Source organism: Ursus americanus, chromosome 6 (assembly GCF_024610735.1).
Source record: "Ursus americanus isolate L20-20 chromosome 6, mUrsAme1.1.p, whole genome shotgun sequence".
In the NCBI taxonomy this organism is placed as follows: domain Eukaryota; kingdom Metazoa; phylum Chordata; class Mammalia; order Carnivora; family Ursidae; genus Ursus; species Ursus americanus.
The window spans coordinates 50789361-50808706 of NC_142132.1; the positions used below are offsets into that span (position 1 = coordinate 50789361).

At 34.4% G+C, this 19346-nt stretch overlaps 1 protein-coding gene across 3 annotated transcripts in view; it reads right to left on the minus strand.

The window, feature by feature from the left end:
* ADK (adenosine kinase) overlaps positions 1–19346 on the minus strand; it is a 540886-nt gene that overhangs the window by 95573 nt on the left and 425967 nt on the right. For all 3 annotated transcript variants that reach the window (XM_045783164.2, XM_045783166.2, XM_045783165.2), the window contains 2 exons: positions 9015–9050; positions 3–117 (listed from right to left, as the gene is read on the minus strand). In XM_045783164.2, coding sequence (XP_045639120.1) covers positions 3–117; positions 9015–9050 — 151 coding nt within the window. The remainder of the gene's footprint in view (positions 1–2; positions 118–9014; positions 9051–19346) is intronic.

A 19346-nucleotide genomic window follows, 5' to 3' on the forward strand; every position in this document is an offset into this window, starting at 1 on the left:
ACCTGTAGCCATTATAGTATCTTCTCTCCCTTGGGTGAAAACTACGATTCGCTGCCTCTTTGGGTTCACCTTTGGCAGAGCTTGTGCCTTTCTGGCTATCTCTTTAATGTCTTCAGTCTATCAACAGAGAGGAGGAAAAAGTTCTTATAACCAGTACAATAAAGCAAAACTTACTAAAGATTTAGCTTGTCGTGTTCAAACTAGGAGAGACACACACCCCTATTATAAGAGTTATTCTTTTAAAATTTTAACCATATACAGAAGTAAATAGAGAGAGTACAATAGCCTCCAAGGAACCCACCATCAAGTTGCAACAATTTTAAATTTATGATAAATTTTACTTCATCTGTAGTTTCATCTATTTGCCTTTCATATTATTTTGAAGCAAATTCTAGATACAATATAATGTTATCTGTAAATATTTTATTATGTACTCCTGAAAGGTAATGACTTAAAAATAACCACATAACTACTATATTCTAAAAAATTTACAAAAATTTATCAATATCAGCAAATAGCCAATTTTCAAATTTCCAGTTACAGAGAGATTTGTAAAAAAAAAAAGAAAAGAAAAGAAAAGAAAAAGGAATATTTAATTATTTTAGAGGTCTGGAGAATTATACTGACTCTGGAAATAATGTTTTTAAAATGTCAAATTTTTTAAAGAACTAAAATGAGAGGAGGAGATGCTGTTTCCTATAGACTTAATTTTATTTTAAAAAGATAAAGTTGAAAAAACCTAGAAATTATTTCTAGAAACCTAATGCTATTTTTCATATCACATAGGTCACCAAGTCTTACATCATAAATGTTCTGACTTGAAATCTAACTCTTGGGCTATTATTAGTAGGATTTTTAGAATCATGCTTTCAACAATTTTAGGTAACTTAAAAATCTATGTCTGAATTTAGTGAGCCTCTAATCCATCCATGGTTTGGGCTTTATTGGTACTCTGTTGTTGTGCAGTTTCAAACAGTTATGGAGAGAGACACATACCAGAGGAGAAATATATCTGAGTGGTATCGAGAAAGTTTAAATAGAATATATAGGACAGAAAAATTTAGGTACTCAAGGTAGACAAGTCATAATGGTTACAAAGAACATCAGAAACTATGACAATTTTATTTTTATTATTTATTTATTTTTAAAGATTTTATTTATTTATTTGAGAGAGAGAGAGAGAGAGCACGAGTGGGGAGGGGGAGGGGCAGAGGGGCAGAGGGAGAAGCAGGCTCCCCGCTGAGCAGGGAGTTCCACATGGGGCTTGATCCCCTAGGATCACAACCCCATCTGAAGGCAGACGCTTAACTGACTGAACCACCCAGGCACCCCAGAAACTATAACATTTTTAAAGGTATGAAAATCTTTAGTGAAATATTTGTATATTGCTTGTTCACTACATATTTGTATGTTGTTTGTTCACTACATACTTAAGAAATTCCAGGTGATACATGAAGCTAAGCTTCTACTACACCTAACATGATGATTCCAGACGACCGTTGTTTCTCAAAAGAATAGCCATGTGTGGTAAGACAATGCTGCTGACCTTTCAAACACGTTGACTATTTCACTTTTGGTTGCTTATTTTAGAACAAAACTAAGCCTGAACTCTGATAATATAAGAAGAGAAATTCCCTCAGTTTTTGGGGAATGACTATTAGAAATGACTAGTAACAGCTGAAAGGACCAAAAAAAAAATTTTTTTAAAAAGCCACATAATGACAATGTTTTCACTCTCTCAAATAAATGTATACATTTAATTAAAATGAATGACATATATTCTCCCAATCTCTTTACTACACTTAAGTTTTACAATTGTCAGAGTTTTGCTCATGTTGGAGTACATTCATATTTAATAAAGATAAAGGGGTAAAGCCCAGAAACACATTCACTTTATCATCTTGGGAGCAGAATACCATGTATGTAATGTTTTTTAAATAGAGGTCTTTCTTCAATGTGGTATAAGGAATAAATTAAGAATGACAATCTACGGTTGTCTTCTACCAAGCCAGTGGGAAGATACATATATTTTATGGAAGTTTTGGTAAACTAATCAAAGAAAACTTTCTTATGTCTCAAATGAAAGCTTATAAAAATGGCAATTCAAGATTGAAATAAACTTCCCAAATATAAAACACAAATCTTTACAGGGTGGTTAAACTTTATTCTACTTGTATCCATGTCCACAGTTCGTACAAAACTCCTCTGTCACTCTGGGATCACTGTCAGTGATCACCAAATCTAAATTTCTTACTATGCCTTTGAGGAGCCATTGTTTCGGCCTCAATAGTTGACCCCCATCTAGGATGAAAACTTTTCTTAAAACCTCAATTCTGTCTTCTCAAAGCTAAATGTTTCTAGTTCTGCAGCTACCTCCACCTCCCTATAGATTCTTCTCCCTTATACTTGGGCTAACATCTTAGCAGAATTATGAAATTACAAGGGACTTGAGAGTGTGACACACCTAGATTTTTGCACCTTGAGCAGGTAAATAAACCTCTGTGCGGCTCCATTTCCTCATCTACAAACTAAGAAAATATTTACGTTAAAAGACATTGGGGGGCGCTCAAGGGGTGCAGTCAGTTGAGCATCTAACTCTTGGTTTCAACTCAGGTTGTCATCTCAGGGTCATGGATGGGGTCAAGCCTGGCCTCGGGCTCTGTGCTCAGAGTGGGAGTCTGTTTAAAGACTCTCTCTCCCTCTCCCTTTGCCCCTTTCCCTGCATGTCTCTCTCTCTCTCAAAGAAAATCTTAAAAAAAAAAAATGAGGTTGGGAAAGAAATATGCCCAAATAGTGGGCAAAAGTTTGAAAACAATCAGGATATTTGCATAGTCTCAAAGTATCTCCCCCAAGATACTCCTCATTACAGATTAGTAGGTGAAATGAGATATTTGCATAGTCCCCAAATATCACCCCCAAGATATTTATTAAATACAATGAGAAAATAGTAACTTTACAAAAAATAAACTGGAAAACATCACCTTGACCCAGTGATGAAAGTGAACATCATCAACATTAAGACAATGGGACATCATATACCTCCCCAAGATCATGCACTGAGAAGGGCAAATCGCTTCTGTGATATTTCTGGCAAAATGCATAACCTCAACTTAATTAACAGAAAATATCAGAGAAACTCAAATTGAGGGGCATTTATAAAATGATTGGCAAGTACTCTTCAGAAGGATCAAGATCGTAAACAAGGAAAGAATGAGAAACTGTCACAGATAGGAAGAGACAAAGGAGACCTGACAAATAAATGCAATTTGTTTTCCTGGATTAGATTCTCAAACGGAAAAAGGAAATTAAGGAGAAACTGGTGAAATCAGAATAAAGACTGTAGTTCAGTTATTGGTAGCATACTAATGTTAACTTCCTTGTTTTGATCATTATACTTTTCATTTGTGTAAGATGTTACATTAGGGAAAGCTGAGTGTTTTCCCTATTTTTGCAAATTTTCTAAGTCTAAAATTATTTCAAAATAAAAGTTGAAAATAATTGTTGTGAGGATGAAAGAAGATGAGGTAAGTGAAAGACCTTAATGCAATATTTAGCACATGCTAAGTACTTAATAAATATTAATTTCTTTCCTCTAATGACCACCATTTTAATACTCTCCAAAACTGCCATATCCTGAGGTTGCCCCAAAATCTCTAGAAAAGGCCTCAAGAGTTTTGAGTATTGGGAATTCAATTATGTTATCTAATAAGGGAGGAGAGAAAGGAAAAAGGGGGGAGGAGTAGAAGAAAGCTCATACAATTTAGCTATGAGCCATGTATATAGCTCTGAAGTGCTCACTAAATCTTAACTTCTACAAGCAGTAGGTATTATTCCTATATCCTCATTTTGTAGGTGAATAAACTGAGTCACAGAGAAGTTAAGAAGCTTCCCAAGGTCATAAATATACTAAGTGGTGGAGGCAGGGCTAGCACCCACAAAGTCTGACCCCAGAAATTACACTCATAACCAATATTCCATGCTATGCACAGGCTGTACTGCTTTTTGAATTCCGGCAGTGTGCTTTCTGTTGTTATCACAAAACTATAGCATGTTCAACTGAAATAATTTTTCTACCACATGCACAAGTCATTACTGATCTTGTATTTAAGTTTCCTGTTTTTTTTTCTCTTAATTATTCTGGCTTGTATTTTAGCCTAGTGATTTTCAATTTTTGACTTCCAAGATATTTCTCATTTTCCAAGGTCATTTGGAAATCTAATCTCCTCCTCCAATATGTTAGGATGTGAATGAGAAAGAAGTGTAGTATATAAAGAGTATGAGACTTAAAGAGCTCGCCCTGGTTCTGGCTCTATGGTATATTAGCTATGTGTGACCTTGAACAAGTCATGTAGCCTATTTTTTTATCTGTTGAACTAAAACGGCAATACACGCCCTACCTACCCCCAAAAGGTGTGTGTGAATATTAAATGTATTAATCATATGTTGGAAAAGGTTTTATAAACTGCGAGGCATTTTATAAATGTTAAATTATGCTTTTATTGTCACTGCTGATCACACACTTAAATTTAGCATTGTCTTCCAAATTAAAGAATACACTCTCTTCATTCCATTTTTAACAAGCTGATGATACAAATGTTAATACTGTCATAATCTACCTACTCCTATAGAATACCAATTGTGGTGTTCCCACACATTGCCTCACTTAACCATATCACACTCCTTTGTTTTCCAAATAGAAACTCCTATAATAATTATGGTGTTCACATGACGTGTCAGTCTCCAGTCTTATCTCCTACTACCTCCTCCTCGCTTACTTCATTCCAGTCACATTGGCCTTCTGTCAGTTCTTGAAGTACATAGTACATTATGCTCTTTCCTCTTTGGGGGCCTATATACTCTTGTTCGTCTGTTTGAAATTTGTTTCCCTGTTGTGTGTTTGTTTTGCTTTTTTCTGTCAATGCTCTATATCCGTATCTTTCAAGTTTTACTTTCTTCAGAGAGTCCTTCCATGGCTATCGTATCTAAAAAACAGGAAACCCTCCCATGTTCTCTTTCACAGTATACTCTCTGGTTATTTCTGTCTTGTCTTCAGGGTCTATCAAAGTGTTAGGCACAGAGTTAGTGCTCAGTAAATATTTATTGAATGAATAAATGAGTAAATGCAGAGAATTAAAAGACTACCTTTCTCTTTCTGTTAATTTACTCTCTTAAAACTGTCCTCTTTTGGGACTCAGTCACCTAGAAAAGCAGCATTGTACTCTCTTAACGAGCACGACCTAACGTAGTGTCTTATTTCCAGACACTCTGGGTGATCATTCATTGTATTCCTTGTATTTGTGAGGAACACAAGAACCTTAGAAAAATCTTGGGAGAATTCTTTGGGAATCAATACCTCCTGAATACTCTGTGGACCTTCTATCCAGTGTTGATCAATGGCATTTTCTGTGATGATGGATATGTTCTATATCTGCACTGTCTAGTATGGTAGTCCCTAGCTACATAAGCTATAGAGTGCACTTGAAATGTCCTGTTGAGATTTAGGAACTGAATTTTAAATTTTATTTAATTTGAATTAATTTGAATTTAAATAACCATATGTGGCTAATGGATGCCATATTGGATAACACAATTCAATACTTTCCTGCCTTGGTGGTACAAGATGATAAAGTTATTAATGGTCAGAGAAAGATTACAAGTCTGAGATTCTCTGGATAGAGTCAGGGGCTGTGGGAAAAGTTGGAAAAGGGAAAAGGATTGCTTTGTTTCCTCTATGGTCAGAAGTAATATATCTTAGAGATCTAAAATAAAATTAAAATTCTTTGCTTGGAGTAAACTGAATAAATGACCCAGTAGAGAAGTTATGAATTACCTTCATCATTTGGCATAGAGTCCATTGCACAAAGAATGAAAATACAAAGAATATTATATTTAGGTTTTGGAGGTATTTATTTAATTTAAATCAATTTTCAATACAGCTTTTAAAAGGTTTCATAATGAAACATTTTTAAGTACCTTATTTTTATTTAGGTTCTAAAAATACAAACCTTTAATCGCTTCAGTTCAAGATAAAGTAGATTTAAAAACACACTGCAGTCTGAACTTATTTTCCAGAATAATAAAAGGCCTCATGAAACTTTTTACCTCAAGAATTGTCATTTTAAATTCTTAGCAGGTCTGTCACTTAAATCAGGCACTATGCAATTTTCTATCATATATATATATATATATATACATATATATATATCCTCTCCTGCTTTGTGCTCTGCCCAGCTTCAGTTTTTATCTCACTCTCCAGTGCCCTCCTAAGCTGCCTCTTCTTACTAAAAATTGCCCAATTCATTTTAAAGATTAAAGATTTTTTTAAAAAGAAAGACTATCTAAAATTTGCAGAGAAGCTAACCAGAATATCATAAACAATGCCACTGAAGATATTTCCTGATGAATAAACACTGGTTATTTTTAGAGGCATTTGGACTGGTCTGTTAACAGACATATCACTAGTGGCAATACTCAGTGGCTTTGGGAACTGATTGGGATTTATAATGGAAAATGAGGATAGGACAGCAGAGCTGGTGGAAAGAAAAAAAAATGCTCACCTTTCTTTTTAATCTTTTCATTTCTTTCCTCATTCATGTCCCAATTTAGAGGTAAAATTAAGGTTGAGAAGGATAAAATGTAGATTTTGTCTATTTTGTCACAGACCTGAGAGCACTGACACATTTCTATAGGTATTAAACCATTAAGATAAAGTGATTTATTCTTGTTTGAATCTTTAAAAACACCAAGTTTCAAACCTAGGCTTTCCTATTACTGTCTAATAGACTAAGGAAACTTTAATGACATTTAAAAACCACTGAATTCCCCTCGATAGCATTCCATATATGGATTATATTTATAATAACAAAAATATTCTACTCATGGCTCTTATATATTTTGCAATGCTTGTAGTATTTTAGGGAACCCATGAAGGGACACATCAAGACACGGTGTGCTTTACCTAATCTAACATATCACTGTCAACATCACCAACAGAGTAGTTTTGCTATGTTAGAAGGTAATAAGATATACTATTATAAACATCATCACCTTGTTTATATGCTGTAATCAATTACAGCAGATTTATGGTAAAAAAAAAATTCTAGAATCGGTAAATAAGAACAGAAAAGTTAATATGTGCCGGTTAGTAGAAAATAGAAAAAGTAGTTTGTCACTAAGACTGAATTTAAACCAAGCATATTCAAAGCATGTAGCTCAAGTGGGCAATAAAAGTATGAATTTGGGTTTAATAAACTATTTAAAAATTATTATCTGCACGTACTACAGAGTCATGATCATTTGTTAAGCAACATGTTATATTTCTAAGCATATATAAAACCAGTTATTTTCTAGAACTAAAATACATTTTTTAATGTTAGCACTGAAAACAAGCTATAAATTTACATTTGACAAGCTCTTATCTATGGAGAATACTGATGTAACAAAAGAGAGTATCGATTGTTAATATTACAACTTAACATTATGAAACCTTAAGACATGACTGCAAACATTTACTTAAATTCTCATGATCAAAACATTTGACATTTAAATTGAAAATTACCCTGAGTATATTTACTTGTGAATACCAATTACCAGTTTGGGAAATTACAAAGTGAAACTTAAATTAGATTAAAAAAATACTTGGAAATTTTTATTTCTTCTACATGTGAATCAACCCTACATTTATAAGAATGTATTAAAACAATAAAAGAAAACTCCCAAGCAGCTATCATAGTTCTAATAATCAAGTATTTTGAAGCAAGCTTTTCTGCTCTGAATTGATTTTTTCATAGAACTTATACCACAAGCTACTGACTTCCTCCAAGAAGAGGAAGCTTTATGTCTGGTTGTCAAGTCCTATGACATGTATTACTTTGTTGCTTGATAATGAATCTGTCTTTAGTACATTTAAATAGTAGTTCCATCACAAATTCATATAACACTTTTCTCTAAAGAGTTCAAAGTGAGCTTACTGATACATCTAAATCAATGCTCACAGCTTCTGTAGATGGTAGACAATACTGAGCATGTAAATAAAAGAGTTTCTATATTCCAGCTCTAGTCAGTTTAATTTTTAAAAATTACTACCATGCAACATTCCAAGTTGCTGTACAGAACACAGCATTCTACATAGTTCTGGCTCAATAATTATGATGCTTATAAAACTTATAAACTCAGTTTGTGAATTCTCTTTCACTTAACCTGGGTTCAGATTAAAGTCAGTGTTCTCTAACAATCAACTAGAAAATGGATATTATATAGATAAAAACATGGTCTTGTCTGTTATCATAATTTTGCCAACAACAACAACCACATGAAGTTTTGAATCTTGACAAGTAATACTTCCACTAGGAAAACAGAATTCGGACCTGGAAATTAAAGTCAATTATTGATACTTGGTTTCAGAAAATTTATATGTTTTATGCTATCAAAAAAAAAAAAAAAAAAAAAAAGAAGAGAAAGAGAGAGAAAGATGGAAAAAGAAAGATTAAAACAGGAAGTTTATATGAGCAGGATTTAAATTAATCAGTTCATAACAACTGTTAAGTACAACCTTTTGGAAATTAATTTGCATAATGATAATCTACATGTGGTAGGGGTGAAATTATTTAAATGACATTATATTTCACTATTTAGTCTTGCTCCACCACTGCTTTAGCAGTGAATCCTTATGAAATGTAATACAGCTAATGAGGTAGCTTTTTAACTGAACAAACTGACAGGCCCCATATCTGCAGAGGCAGCTTGAAACCGTGCCCAACCTCTTGGCTTCCCAAGAGGCTTTTCAAAATTCAATAAATAACATCTGTAGGCGATGTTGGGTGCAGACCTAGCAGAGTGCGTCATAACACTGTGCTGGCAGAACAAAGAAACCATGACGACTGCCAAGTTTCCATGGCAACTGCTGCGAGGCTCTGAGAGTATAATAGCACATCAATCACTGTCCAAAAGAACTTCATTATCAGCTAGAAAAAACCTTTAGGATCTGTTTAGTGTGCAATTGTGGGTTAACTCACCTCAAAGCCTTGCTCTCTAGCAAAAGTGGCAGCTTCCTGAAATAAAAAAAAAAAGAACAGTTAATTATAAAGTGCTAGGTAATGAAGAAATAATCCATTTTGAAACTCATTCAAACAGTCTTCTTTTTACACAATTATCTCAATATACCCACATAGTTCAATTTTTATTCTTATACCAAAAAAGATTTCTTCTTTTCCTTGGCATGAAAAAAAAAGGCAGCATAATGTCAACACACTTCACAAGTTGGAATAAAGAAGATGTAGTGCATGTTTTTACTGTAGCTGTCACAGTGAGTTCAGGTGTTTTGACCCCAGCAAAGAAAGACAATCATTTGAAACCTAAGGAACATACCGGTGGTTGTGTTTTAATTGAAACAATACCTTTCAGAAAGCTCTTCTGCAGAGAAGAATGTCTGCTAATAAATGTATAGATTCAGAAAATCACCATTTTGCAATCCCTGATGAAATTTATTCAGGCAAGGATCATCAATGGATGCTAAATTTATTAGATAAAAGGATGACGGGAAGCTGGGTATTTCATGGAATCAAAATATCCCAGATTATATGCCAGTCACGAGGAGCAAAGTATAACTTTATAATGGAAGGATCAAGCTGTCATCACCTTAACCCAGTGATCGATCTTATCAGTTTTCATCATTAATAGTGGAATCACTAAATATTCTGTGCCTGTCATTCTGATGCAGTATAAAGGACACAGCACCACCTATAAAGTTTTCTGACCACATTTTTAACATTAATTAATCAAAACTTTAATTCAATAACTGCAGTCTACAGAAATATAGAGGATAGGAGAACAAGTTAAATGATACAATGAGAAAGTAAATGGGGAAATCCAGAAAGTAGGCCATTCTACAGGACAAATAGCTTGGTCTCTTCAATAAATCAATGTCATGACAACTTGGGGAGGGGAAAAATGACCAAGAGCAATGTATAGACCTTAACTGAATCTTGTCTTTAACAAACTATTCAAGAAAGGCATTTTTTTGGACAATTAGAGAAATTTGATTATGAAGCAGGATTGAGATAACATTAGGAATTATTAATTTGATAATATAAATTTCCTTAATTTTAGGTTTCTTCTGAAGTATTCAGGGATAAAATGGCATTATATATGTACCTTATTTTAGAATACTAAAAAATTAAAGTGAAGTAAAAATGGCAAAATGTTATTAACTATTAAATCTAGATGTATTTTATCACTGAAATTTTTAATATATTGTCATCTCGTTTGTTAGCATTGTCTTTGTTATTTAATGCTCATTTCAAATTTGTATTTTGTTGCCTTTTTTCCAATCTAAGTTTTTCATGGAGCTAACTGTTCAAACATACCACTTTTTGGGATATTTTCTATTTTCCATTTTTTCTTTCTCACTGAGGTTATTCAGAATTATATAGTCAGATTTGGAGAAGGTTTTCCTCCAAAAAAAAATCTAGATGTATTTAGTATTTTTACTTTGTGTGTTTGAAAACTTTTATAGCACATAGTCTTCCTTCTCCCCAATTTCTCTTTTATATAGATGACAGGGTAACGAAAGTTGAACATTAAAAAAAAGTTAAAATTTTTATTTTTATTTTATTTTTTAAATATTTAATCTATTTATTAGAGAGAGAGAACGAGAGGGGGAAGGGGCAGAGGGAGAGAGAGAATCTCAAGCAGACTACATGCTGAGTGTGAAGCCAGACATGGGGCTGGATCTCACGACCCTGAGATCACAACCTGAGTTGAAATCAAGAGTCGGATATTTAACCAACTGAGCCACCCACCAGGCACCCCTATTTAAAATTTTTAAATCGCGGTTTTTCTAGGTTCCTAAATATCTTAAGGGCACAATCTGATGAACATTACTATATCCACTAATGCTCTTAAAACAGGCTATCAAATGACAAAAACACATCTGTGTAACCAAATCCTTTCCCTTTCTGTACTCTCTGCATATATTTTAATTTTAGGACTGATACAGAAAATAGAAGCAATATTACTTTTCAACTCAACTTCCCTCTTGAAAATGAAAAAAAAAAATACTGCAGACAACTGTCAAGAGCCTCTACATCTTAACTTACATTCCTCCAAAATTATCTTTGCCAAGAGATATTAATAGAAGGATGGGATTTGAGCCTGAGTAGTGAGCAGATCCAACTCAACTGAAACGACTGCTGCACCAAACCATGTAAGGCAGAAAGTCAGTGTCTCCAGCACAAATTTGGGTACTATCTACGTGTTAAGGAAAACACTAGGAAAAGAAGTATGTATGCACTTATGGTCCAATATACTAAAGACATATAGATTTAAAGACCCATTGTGAGGGCTTGAAAAGGTCGAAATGGATGATTTCAGCTAAACGCTGAAGTTAACAGAGATAAGCTGAAAGTACAATTCCTCAGGCTGTTTGCTAGAGAAGCATAAGGCTGATTGAGTTAGCCTTGGTGATGTAGATTAATGAAAAACTGAATTATGATCGTAACAATAGGCATGAGCAAGGTTAGCCTCTTGGACAACTTACTTATAACAGAACTTGATATACCACATAGTCAATAATATTTGCTGGCCTGAATGTCAAGGAAAAGGTTAAGTTTCAAAAGATATCAATGTAATATTTTTCCAAGCTGTTCAATCCAAGAATTAACCAAGCTAATTCTTATATCAAAAAAGATAACTGAAAAGCTCTGCTAGAATTGCTTATTTATATAGAGCTTCATCAGAGGCATGAAAGAAGCCCAGAGAACCAGAAGACAAAATTAATATGAAGAATCTGTATGACTAAAACTGCACTAAGACACAAAAAACTCAAAATTCAACATACAGTAGTTAAAATGCTTTTTTAATGTCCAGTTTTGCTCACACATTAACTGTGATCTGTTACGGTATAGTGGAACTGACTAATTGCAAGAAGACACATACATAAATGTCAGATCATTATTCTTTAAGGAAACCAGGCCCTAGGACACTTCCACATCTGTAAACTATTTGAAGTGCCAACATATTTCTGATTGAGGAAGGATACGCTGAAGAGAAGTCAACTCAATTTTTTATCTTAGCGCCCCCTCACTCAGGTTTGCAGAGCTGTGCCCTATCACTGAAAAGCTAAGCACTTGTTCTATAGCTTAAAAAGATCTTATCTCCTGACTTCCTCCCACCTTCTTTTGATCTTGAGCTGGTGCCCCCAGTCACTCCATTAGAGAAGGCAGCTGGCTCACATCATTGCAGATTTTCCCACAGCTAACCTCTGATCTGAAGGTGTTTGTAGATACAATGATGGTACAACATTTATTTTTTCCCTCCCAGCAAAACAAATAATAAAACAACATAGGGGAAACAGTTTGACCTAGTAAGAATTTTAACCAGAACTTTAGTCCTCAGATTCACTGCATGGAGGGACAGAAAGAAGAGGCATTAGGTCTGAAAGTAGGGAAGGAAAAAGGGGTATAGATGGTGGGCAGAAGAGTAAGGCAGGTTCCAAATATCAGGGTTAATTCCAAGTGAACTGATCATACTAAATTGAAAAGGACTTTTTAGTGTGTCTTTGCAGCAAAAGTGAGAAAAGAAAACAAGCACGTCCCCATCTGTGCTGCCCCAGGGCGCCACGTACTGAGTTCACAAATCTAATGAAGCAGTCAGGTTAAAATCCAACCGCAGAGTGGATGTGACGTGCGGAGAACAGCTAGGGTTAGAATAGAGAAGCAGGGCGGTTCCTAATGCAGGTGATTATCCATGTGATAATCATTATATTTACAGGCTTTCCATTTTAGATCTGACATCAAAAATCACAAAGGAGGAGGGATTAAGGAAATAAACAACTGACAGAGGCTTTCCTGTTCCCCTGAGAGTGTAGCACTTTCATTCATGCATGACAAGCAACAAAAGCAAAACCAAACAGGCCAGGGAAGAGTATTTCTGAGAGGGCTGGATTTCACATTAACACTTCTTTCCATTTTGATAACTTTTACTATTATTCAGTTTCCAAGACAGGTCACATTTTCAGAATTAGTTCCCATTGTTGTCTATGCTCTAATACAGTATCATTTTTGGTTTACAATGAATGATACTCACATAATATGTCTTTTACAACAGCAAAGACATTTTTTTCCTTCCTGGAATTGAGTGTTGTGAATAAAATGACATATAATTAAAGTCTCAGACTCTCATCTACACCACGTTATTTAGGATTTGCAGTAGGCTTGCTGCTTCATCGACCAGGCTAAAAGGGTGCTAGTGAAACAACCACCACGTATGGGTTCTGAGGTTTACAAAAGAAAGAAGCTGAAATTCATGGTTAATGAAAACTATGGAATACTTACATTGTGAGCTATTTAAAGGGATTAGCAAGCCACTATTAGAAAGCACAATCCTTAGATTATACAGAAAGGAAGGAGAAGCTCAGGTGCATGTTTGTGTGTATCAAAGAGCTATTTCCTTTATATTCAATTGAGGAGAAAACTGTTTTCTCTGCAGTTTGTCTGATAACACCACAGTTTTAATTTATAAAGGGGAATGATCTGTAATCAATATTAAACTAAAATCATAAATTGTCCATATTCTTATTTCAATTCCAATTATTTGTTGCTAGTTATAGGGAAATACAAATGATTTCTGTATTGACCTTGTACCCTCTGACTTTGTGAAATTTACTTTTTAGTTATAGGAACTATTATTTTGCTTCTGTAAATAAAGATAGTTTTCTATGGTCCTATTAAACATACTACAAAGTTATTTTGAGAAGTTAGAAAATGCCTTTAAAAACAAAATTTACCTCTCTTTTCTCCAGGGTTATCTGAAGAGTATGACTATTAATGACCATCACTACCACAGCTCATAACCCTTGCCCTTGCACTTCTTGCTCTGCACTTGAAGGCACTGAGCCCAGTTAGAACCATCATCTGCTTGCTAATGTTACCACTCTATTTTTAATCTCAGACATGAGGGGTCCTGGTATAGGCTGAAACTTCATGTAATGAAATAAAAATGCAGAAGATCCAACTCAGGACCAAACAAAGGTAACTTCTGACTATCCACAGAAAGGAGCCCATCCAACCAAAACAAATTACTTTGCTGCTCCAAAGTATGGAGGAAGCAGAAAATTCACGGCGGGGGTGGGGGGTGGGTGGGTGAGGGGGGCATGGTCCACAGTCAAGTCACAGGAGTCCAGAGCTTTTGGAAAAGCCAAGGGCGAATGGAGCCACCAAACCACTAATGTTGTTTTTACTTTGTTATCGCTCCATTTAACAAGTATTTATCTCCTATGTATAGTTTAAGTTAATCCTTACAAAAATCCTCACAAAAATCAAATCAAATCAAAGTAAGTCCAGTCAACAGATGAATCACAGGGTGAGCAAATTATGAAAAGATAATTCAAATACATACTATCTAAATGGTTTTGTATAACTGATTATGGTTAACAATTTCTTCTATACAGATAACCAGGATATATTATCTTTTACATAAAATTTGCTTTTTGGCCTCAAGTTTAGTTTCAATTTACAATGTCCTTCATTATTCTGAAGCAATGATTACCTTACTGAGAACAGAGTAAGGTATTTAAGTAGTGCCAGATCCTCGGGTGAGAAAAATATTATTGAATCAAGTCTAATACTATTATAAGGTCTGTGACAGCTGTAGCAGGGATACACTTCTAAATCATTCTAATATTTAATGATAAAGAACTACCTGTTGCTTATTTCTTTTCATGTAATATATCATAAAGACTTATGTTGCTTAAGCTTTTAAATATTTCCTCATGCTGTCCTTCAGACTAAGAATTACCTTTTCTTTATGCTATCTAAAAAGTCATTTATATACTTTTTATGACACTGCATTAATGTTATACTATTTTTAATACACTGATTTTGATGAAGAAAAGTTTAAATTTGAAAATAAAGTAAATGGGTAGAGAAAAATCAGTAAGTAAATTATGTGCCTGGGAACTGCTTTTTAAAATAAATTTTATTCACAAAAATTTCTGTGCTGGCTTCTCCAAGGAATATAACACACAACTTTTTGGGGATTTTCAACCTGTGCTCTGACATTTATTACCATATGCTTCCTGTCTGCAGAATGCTGAATAGAAATATTATTTAACATTTATTGAGTGCCAAAAACTCAGTGGGGCAAAGTATAAGCTATAAAGACATTCATGGCCCCGATCCAATAGGTTTATAATAAAAGTCACATAGACAGTATATAAATTATACCTCAATAAACATGACTGAAAAAAAACATTAGGCAGCCAAAATACAAGGCAAAAAAATAGTTTTAGCTTAGGACATACCTAACCCTTTCACAAAGTAGTTTATTAGCTGATGAGTCTATTATAGCAAGGAGAGTTGTTCATTCCCACCTTTAAGCATATTTAATGGTGGTAACTAAAAGAAAACAAAGTTAGGAAAAGTACTTCAACGAAATTGATTGATTAGCTGTTTCGGTAACTTCTAGACTAACCAAGTTTTTCAGATACTGAAGAAAGAGGAGAGATGATAGTATAAGAAAAATCTCAGACCTGTTATTGGGCCTCTTATTGGATATTATATGTCCATTTTTAATGAGACAACACATGCTTGACACAAAGGAAACACTCAACAAATGTCTATTATTTTCCTTATCTCATTTGATCCTCATAAAAATCCCATAAAATAGATTCCTCATCTCACAGATGAGTATCTGAAGGTTCAGAGAAATTAAAGTATGTCCAAGACCATATAGCTATAATTATTATAGGTAGCACTTGGATCTGAGCCTTCCTAAATGGTTTGTGCTGGTCTTCTACTGATGAATTCTTTCAGTTTTTATGCCTAAAAAAGTCTTTGTTTTGGTTTTGGTTTTTTGAAAGGTATTTTTGCTAGGTATAGAATTCTAGGTTGTCAATTTTTTTCTTTCAGTGCGCTATGCTTGCACTGTTTCAGATTCTAAGACTGCTATTATTCTAATCTTTGTTTCTCTGTACATAATGTGTCTTAAAAAAAATTAACCTGGCTGCTTCTAAGATTTTATCACTGATTACATGCAATTTCATTGTGATGTTTCTTGGTATGGTTTTCTCCTTGTTTTTTGGGGCTTACGATTTGTTGAACTTCTTGGATTTGTGGGGTTTATAGTTTTCATCAAATTTGGAACATTTATGAATTCAAATATTTTCCTTCACTCTCTTCTTTCCTAAGACTCCATATACGTATATTAGATCACCTGATACTGTCCCACAGCTCATTCATGCACGGATCATTGTTTTTCAGTGACTTTATTCTCTCAGTGTTTAATTTCAAATAGCTTCTGCTGCTGTGTCTTAAAGATCACTAATTACTATTTTTTTCTTCTGCAATGTCTGTTTTCATCCAGTGCATTTTTCCTCTCTAGAAGTTGTCTTTTTTATGTCTCTTCTTAACAGGCTTATGCTTTCCTTTACCCTCTTGAGATACAGAATATATTTAGAAATGTTAATCCTTGTCAAATAATTCTAACATCTGTGCCATTTCTAAATCCATGTCTATTGATTGATGCTTGTTCTCATTTTGGGTTGTATTTTCCTGCATCTTTACATGGCTCAGTAATTTTGACTGGATGTTGGACATTATGAATTTTATGTTTTTGGGTGCTGGATTTTTGGTATTACTTTACACATTTTTTGACGTTTACTCTGAAATTCAGTTAGGTTACTTGGAAATAGTTTGGTCCTTTCTAGGTTTATTTTTAAGCTTTGGTAGGTGAAATGACAGCAGCCTTTAATCTAGAGCAAATCTGATATCCTACTGATGTAATATCTTTTTGAGTACTAAATAAAATATCCCATTTATTAGAGAGAGGTTTCTCCACTCTGGCTACTGGAGACATAAACTGCTATCACTCTGTGTGAACTTGGGGGAATGTTCCATCTGGTTCTTTCCAGTGGTTTCATCCTTCACCTTGAATACTCTCCTCATATACACGTGCTGACCAGCGTTCACCTAAAGACTCCAGGGAACCCTCTGCAGATATTTAGTGTGTGTGTTTTGTGTCTGTGCAGCTTTCTTCTCTGGTATTCTTTCCTGTAAATTCTAGCTATCTTGGCCTCCTTCAGTTCTTAACTCAGTTTCTGTTCAGTTGGACCTCTGGGTTTAGGACCTCCCTTCCTGTACTGTAGACTAGAAACTCTGTTTAAACAGAATGCTATGGCAATTGTAGTATTCTCTCATTTGTTTACCTTCTCTGAGGGATCACTATCCTGTGCTGGCTATTGTCTAATGTCTGGAGACTGTTGTTTTATTTATTTTGTCTGGTTTTACATTGTTTAAGGAGGGAAGATAAATCCAGTGTCTCTTACTCAATTATTCTAGCAGAAGTTCAGTGTGGGTCCATCTTAAAGTACAGATTCTAAAATATCCTGGCACATTCAACAAATCTGTAGTTCTCTATTTAGTGGTTAAAAAAGCCAAAGACAAAACAGATTGATCATTTATCTTAAGCATCTCATACATTGCTTTTTGCATCTTATTGTACAAAGGATACAGTTCCTATACTTAGAGCTGCTGCACTAAATCATAAACACTCTACTTTATCAGTAATCTATATCTGAAATCCTTTGAAGAATAACTCTAGTTCTAAACCCTTTTTTACTTTACATGTCCTATATAATTGTCATTTTCTTGCTTTTTATCTTACCAGCTAGAAAGCCCCAGATAAGTAGCAACATCTTTCCTTTTTAAAAATTTTTTTTCCCTGAGCCTCTCCTTCAACCAATAGTGGGCTTTAATATAATGTATGATCAATACATTATGCCCAGGGTCAGCAGCCTACAAGACCAATTGGGCCCACTGCCTATTTTTATAAATGAAGTTTTACTGGAACACAGCAATGCTCATTCATTGACACATTGTCTATTATTGCTATCATGTTACCACAGCAGAGTTAACTAGTTCAATAGAGACCATACTCGCTGGATTTCTACAGAAAAAGTTTGCTGACCCCTAAATTATGTTATTAGTAGGGTACTTATATGTTTCAAAACAGATTTTTTCTTTTTAATTAAGTTACCAATGAAGAATTGAAGGCCCTATGAAGAGTAGGCTTCAGCTTGTTAGCCTTGAGGAAAGTAAAATGTGTATCTTTTGACAAGTCTTGTTTCTTTCATTCACTGGCAAAACAAAAACAAAAACAAAAACAAAAACAAAAACAAACAAACAAAAAACAAACCAAAAAACAAAAAAGCCAAAACAAACCAAACCAACCCAAAACACTAAAACCCAAATCACTAACGTTAAAAATAAAAAAAAAAAGACAGCAGAAGTCAGATAAATAATCAATTCTTATGAGTTTAGATACATATGTACTCACGACAACAAGAAAGGCATTATGGACCAGTGCTAAGTATTAGACAAAGGGAAAATCTCAGATGGGGAGAGATTAGCATTCTGTTAACTGCCTAATGATTCCTTTCTCTCAGTTTAAAGATGTACCAATATCCTTTATATTTTCCATATTCCATGCATGATCCTTCCCAAGTTGTCAGGGTGTGATACCACTGCCACCATAAAGCCCGGAGGCCACTCTAATGACCCAACTTATTCTAGTCTGGAAATCATACAAAATTAACTTTAAGAAAATAAGGTAAAAATAAAATGAAAACAATATGTAAAACACAGAAATGGACAACTGCACAGGGCAGAGTTGTTTTTATAAACCTTTCTGTGAGCAAAGCGGCAAGGGTAAGGCATAAGATATGGCAGAGGAATATGGATTTTACAGAGATCACCAGTTTCTAGTTGTTTTGACTCTTAAGTTCAGATCTATCACAAAAGCTCCTCTATTCCTTAGGTCTCTTGGTCTTCTGAGGAAGAAGAGAGAATATTAATATTCACGGTCCAAAATGTTACTGGACTAGTAAAAAAAGGAATTTATAGGAGTACATTGTGATTTAATAACGCAACAAAATATAGTAAAAACGAAAAAGCATCTAGTCTCCTACCTTTAGTAAAAAAAAAAGGAAACAAATAAGAAAAAGCTAATTTCTCCCCAGTCTGAATTTTGACCTATGGATATATATATATAAAATACCACTTTTTAAAAAAACCATTTATTTATTTATTTATTTATTTATTTATTTATTTATTTATTTATTTATTTATTTATCAGAGATAGACAGCCAGCTAGAGAGGGAACACAAGCAGGGGGAGTGGGAGAGGAAGAAGCAGGCTCCCAGCGGAGGAGCCCGATGTGGGACTCGATCCTGAAATGCCGGGATCACGCCCTGAGCCAAAGGCAGACGCCTAACGACTGCGCCACCCAGGCGCTCCTAAAATACCACTTTCAAAAATCACCAATACCAGTATCACTTCCTTCTTGTTGCTAGC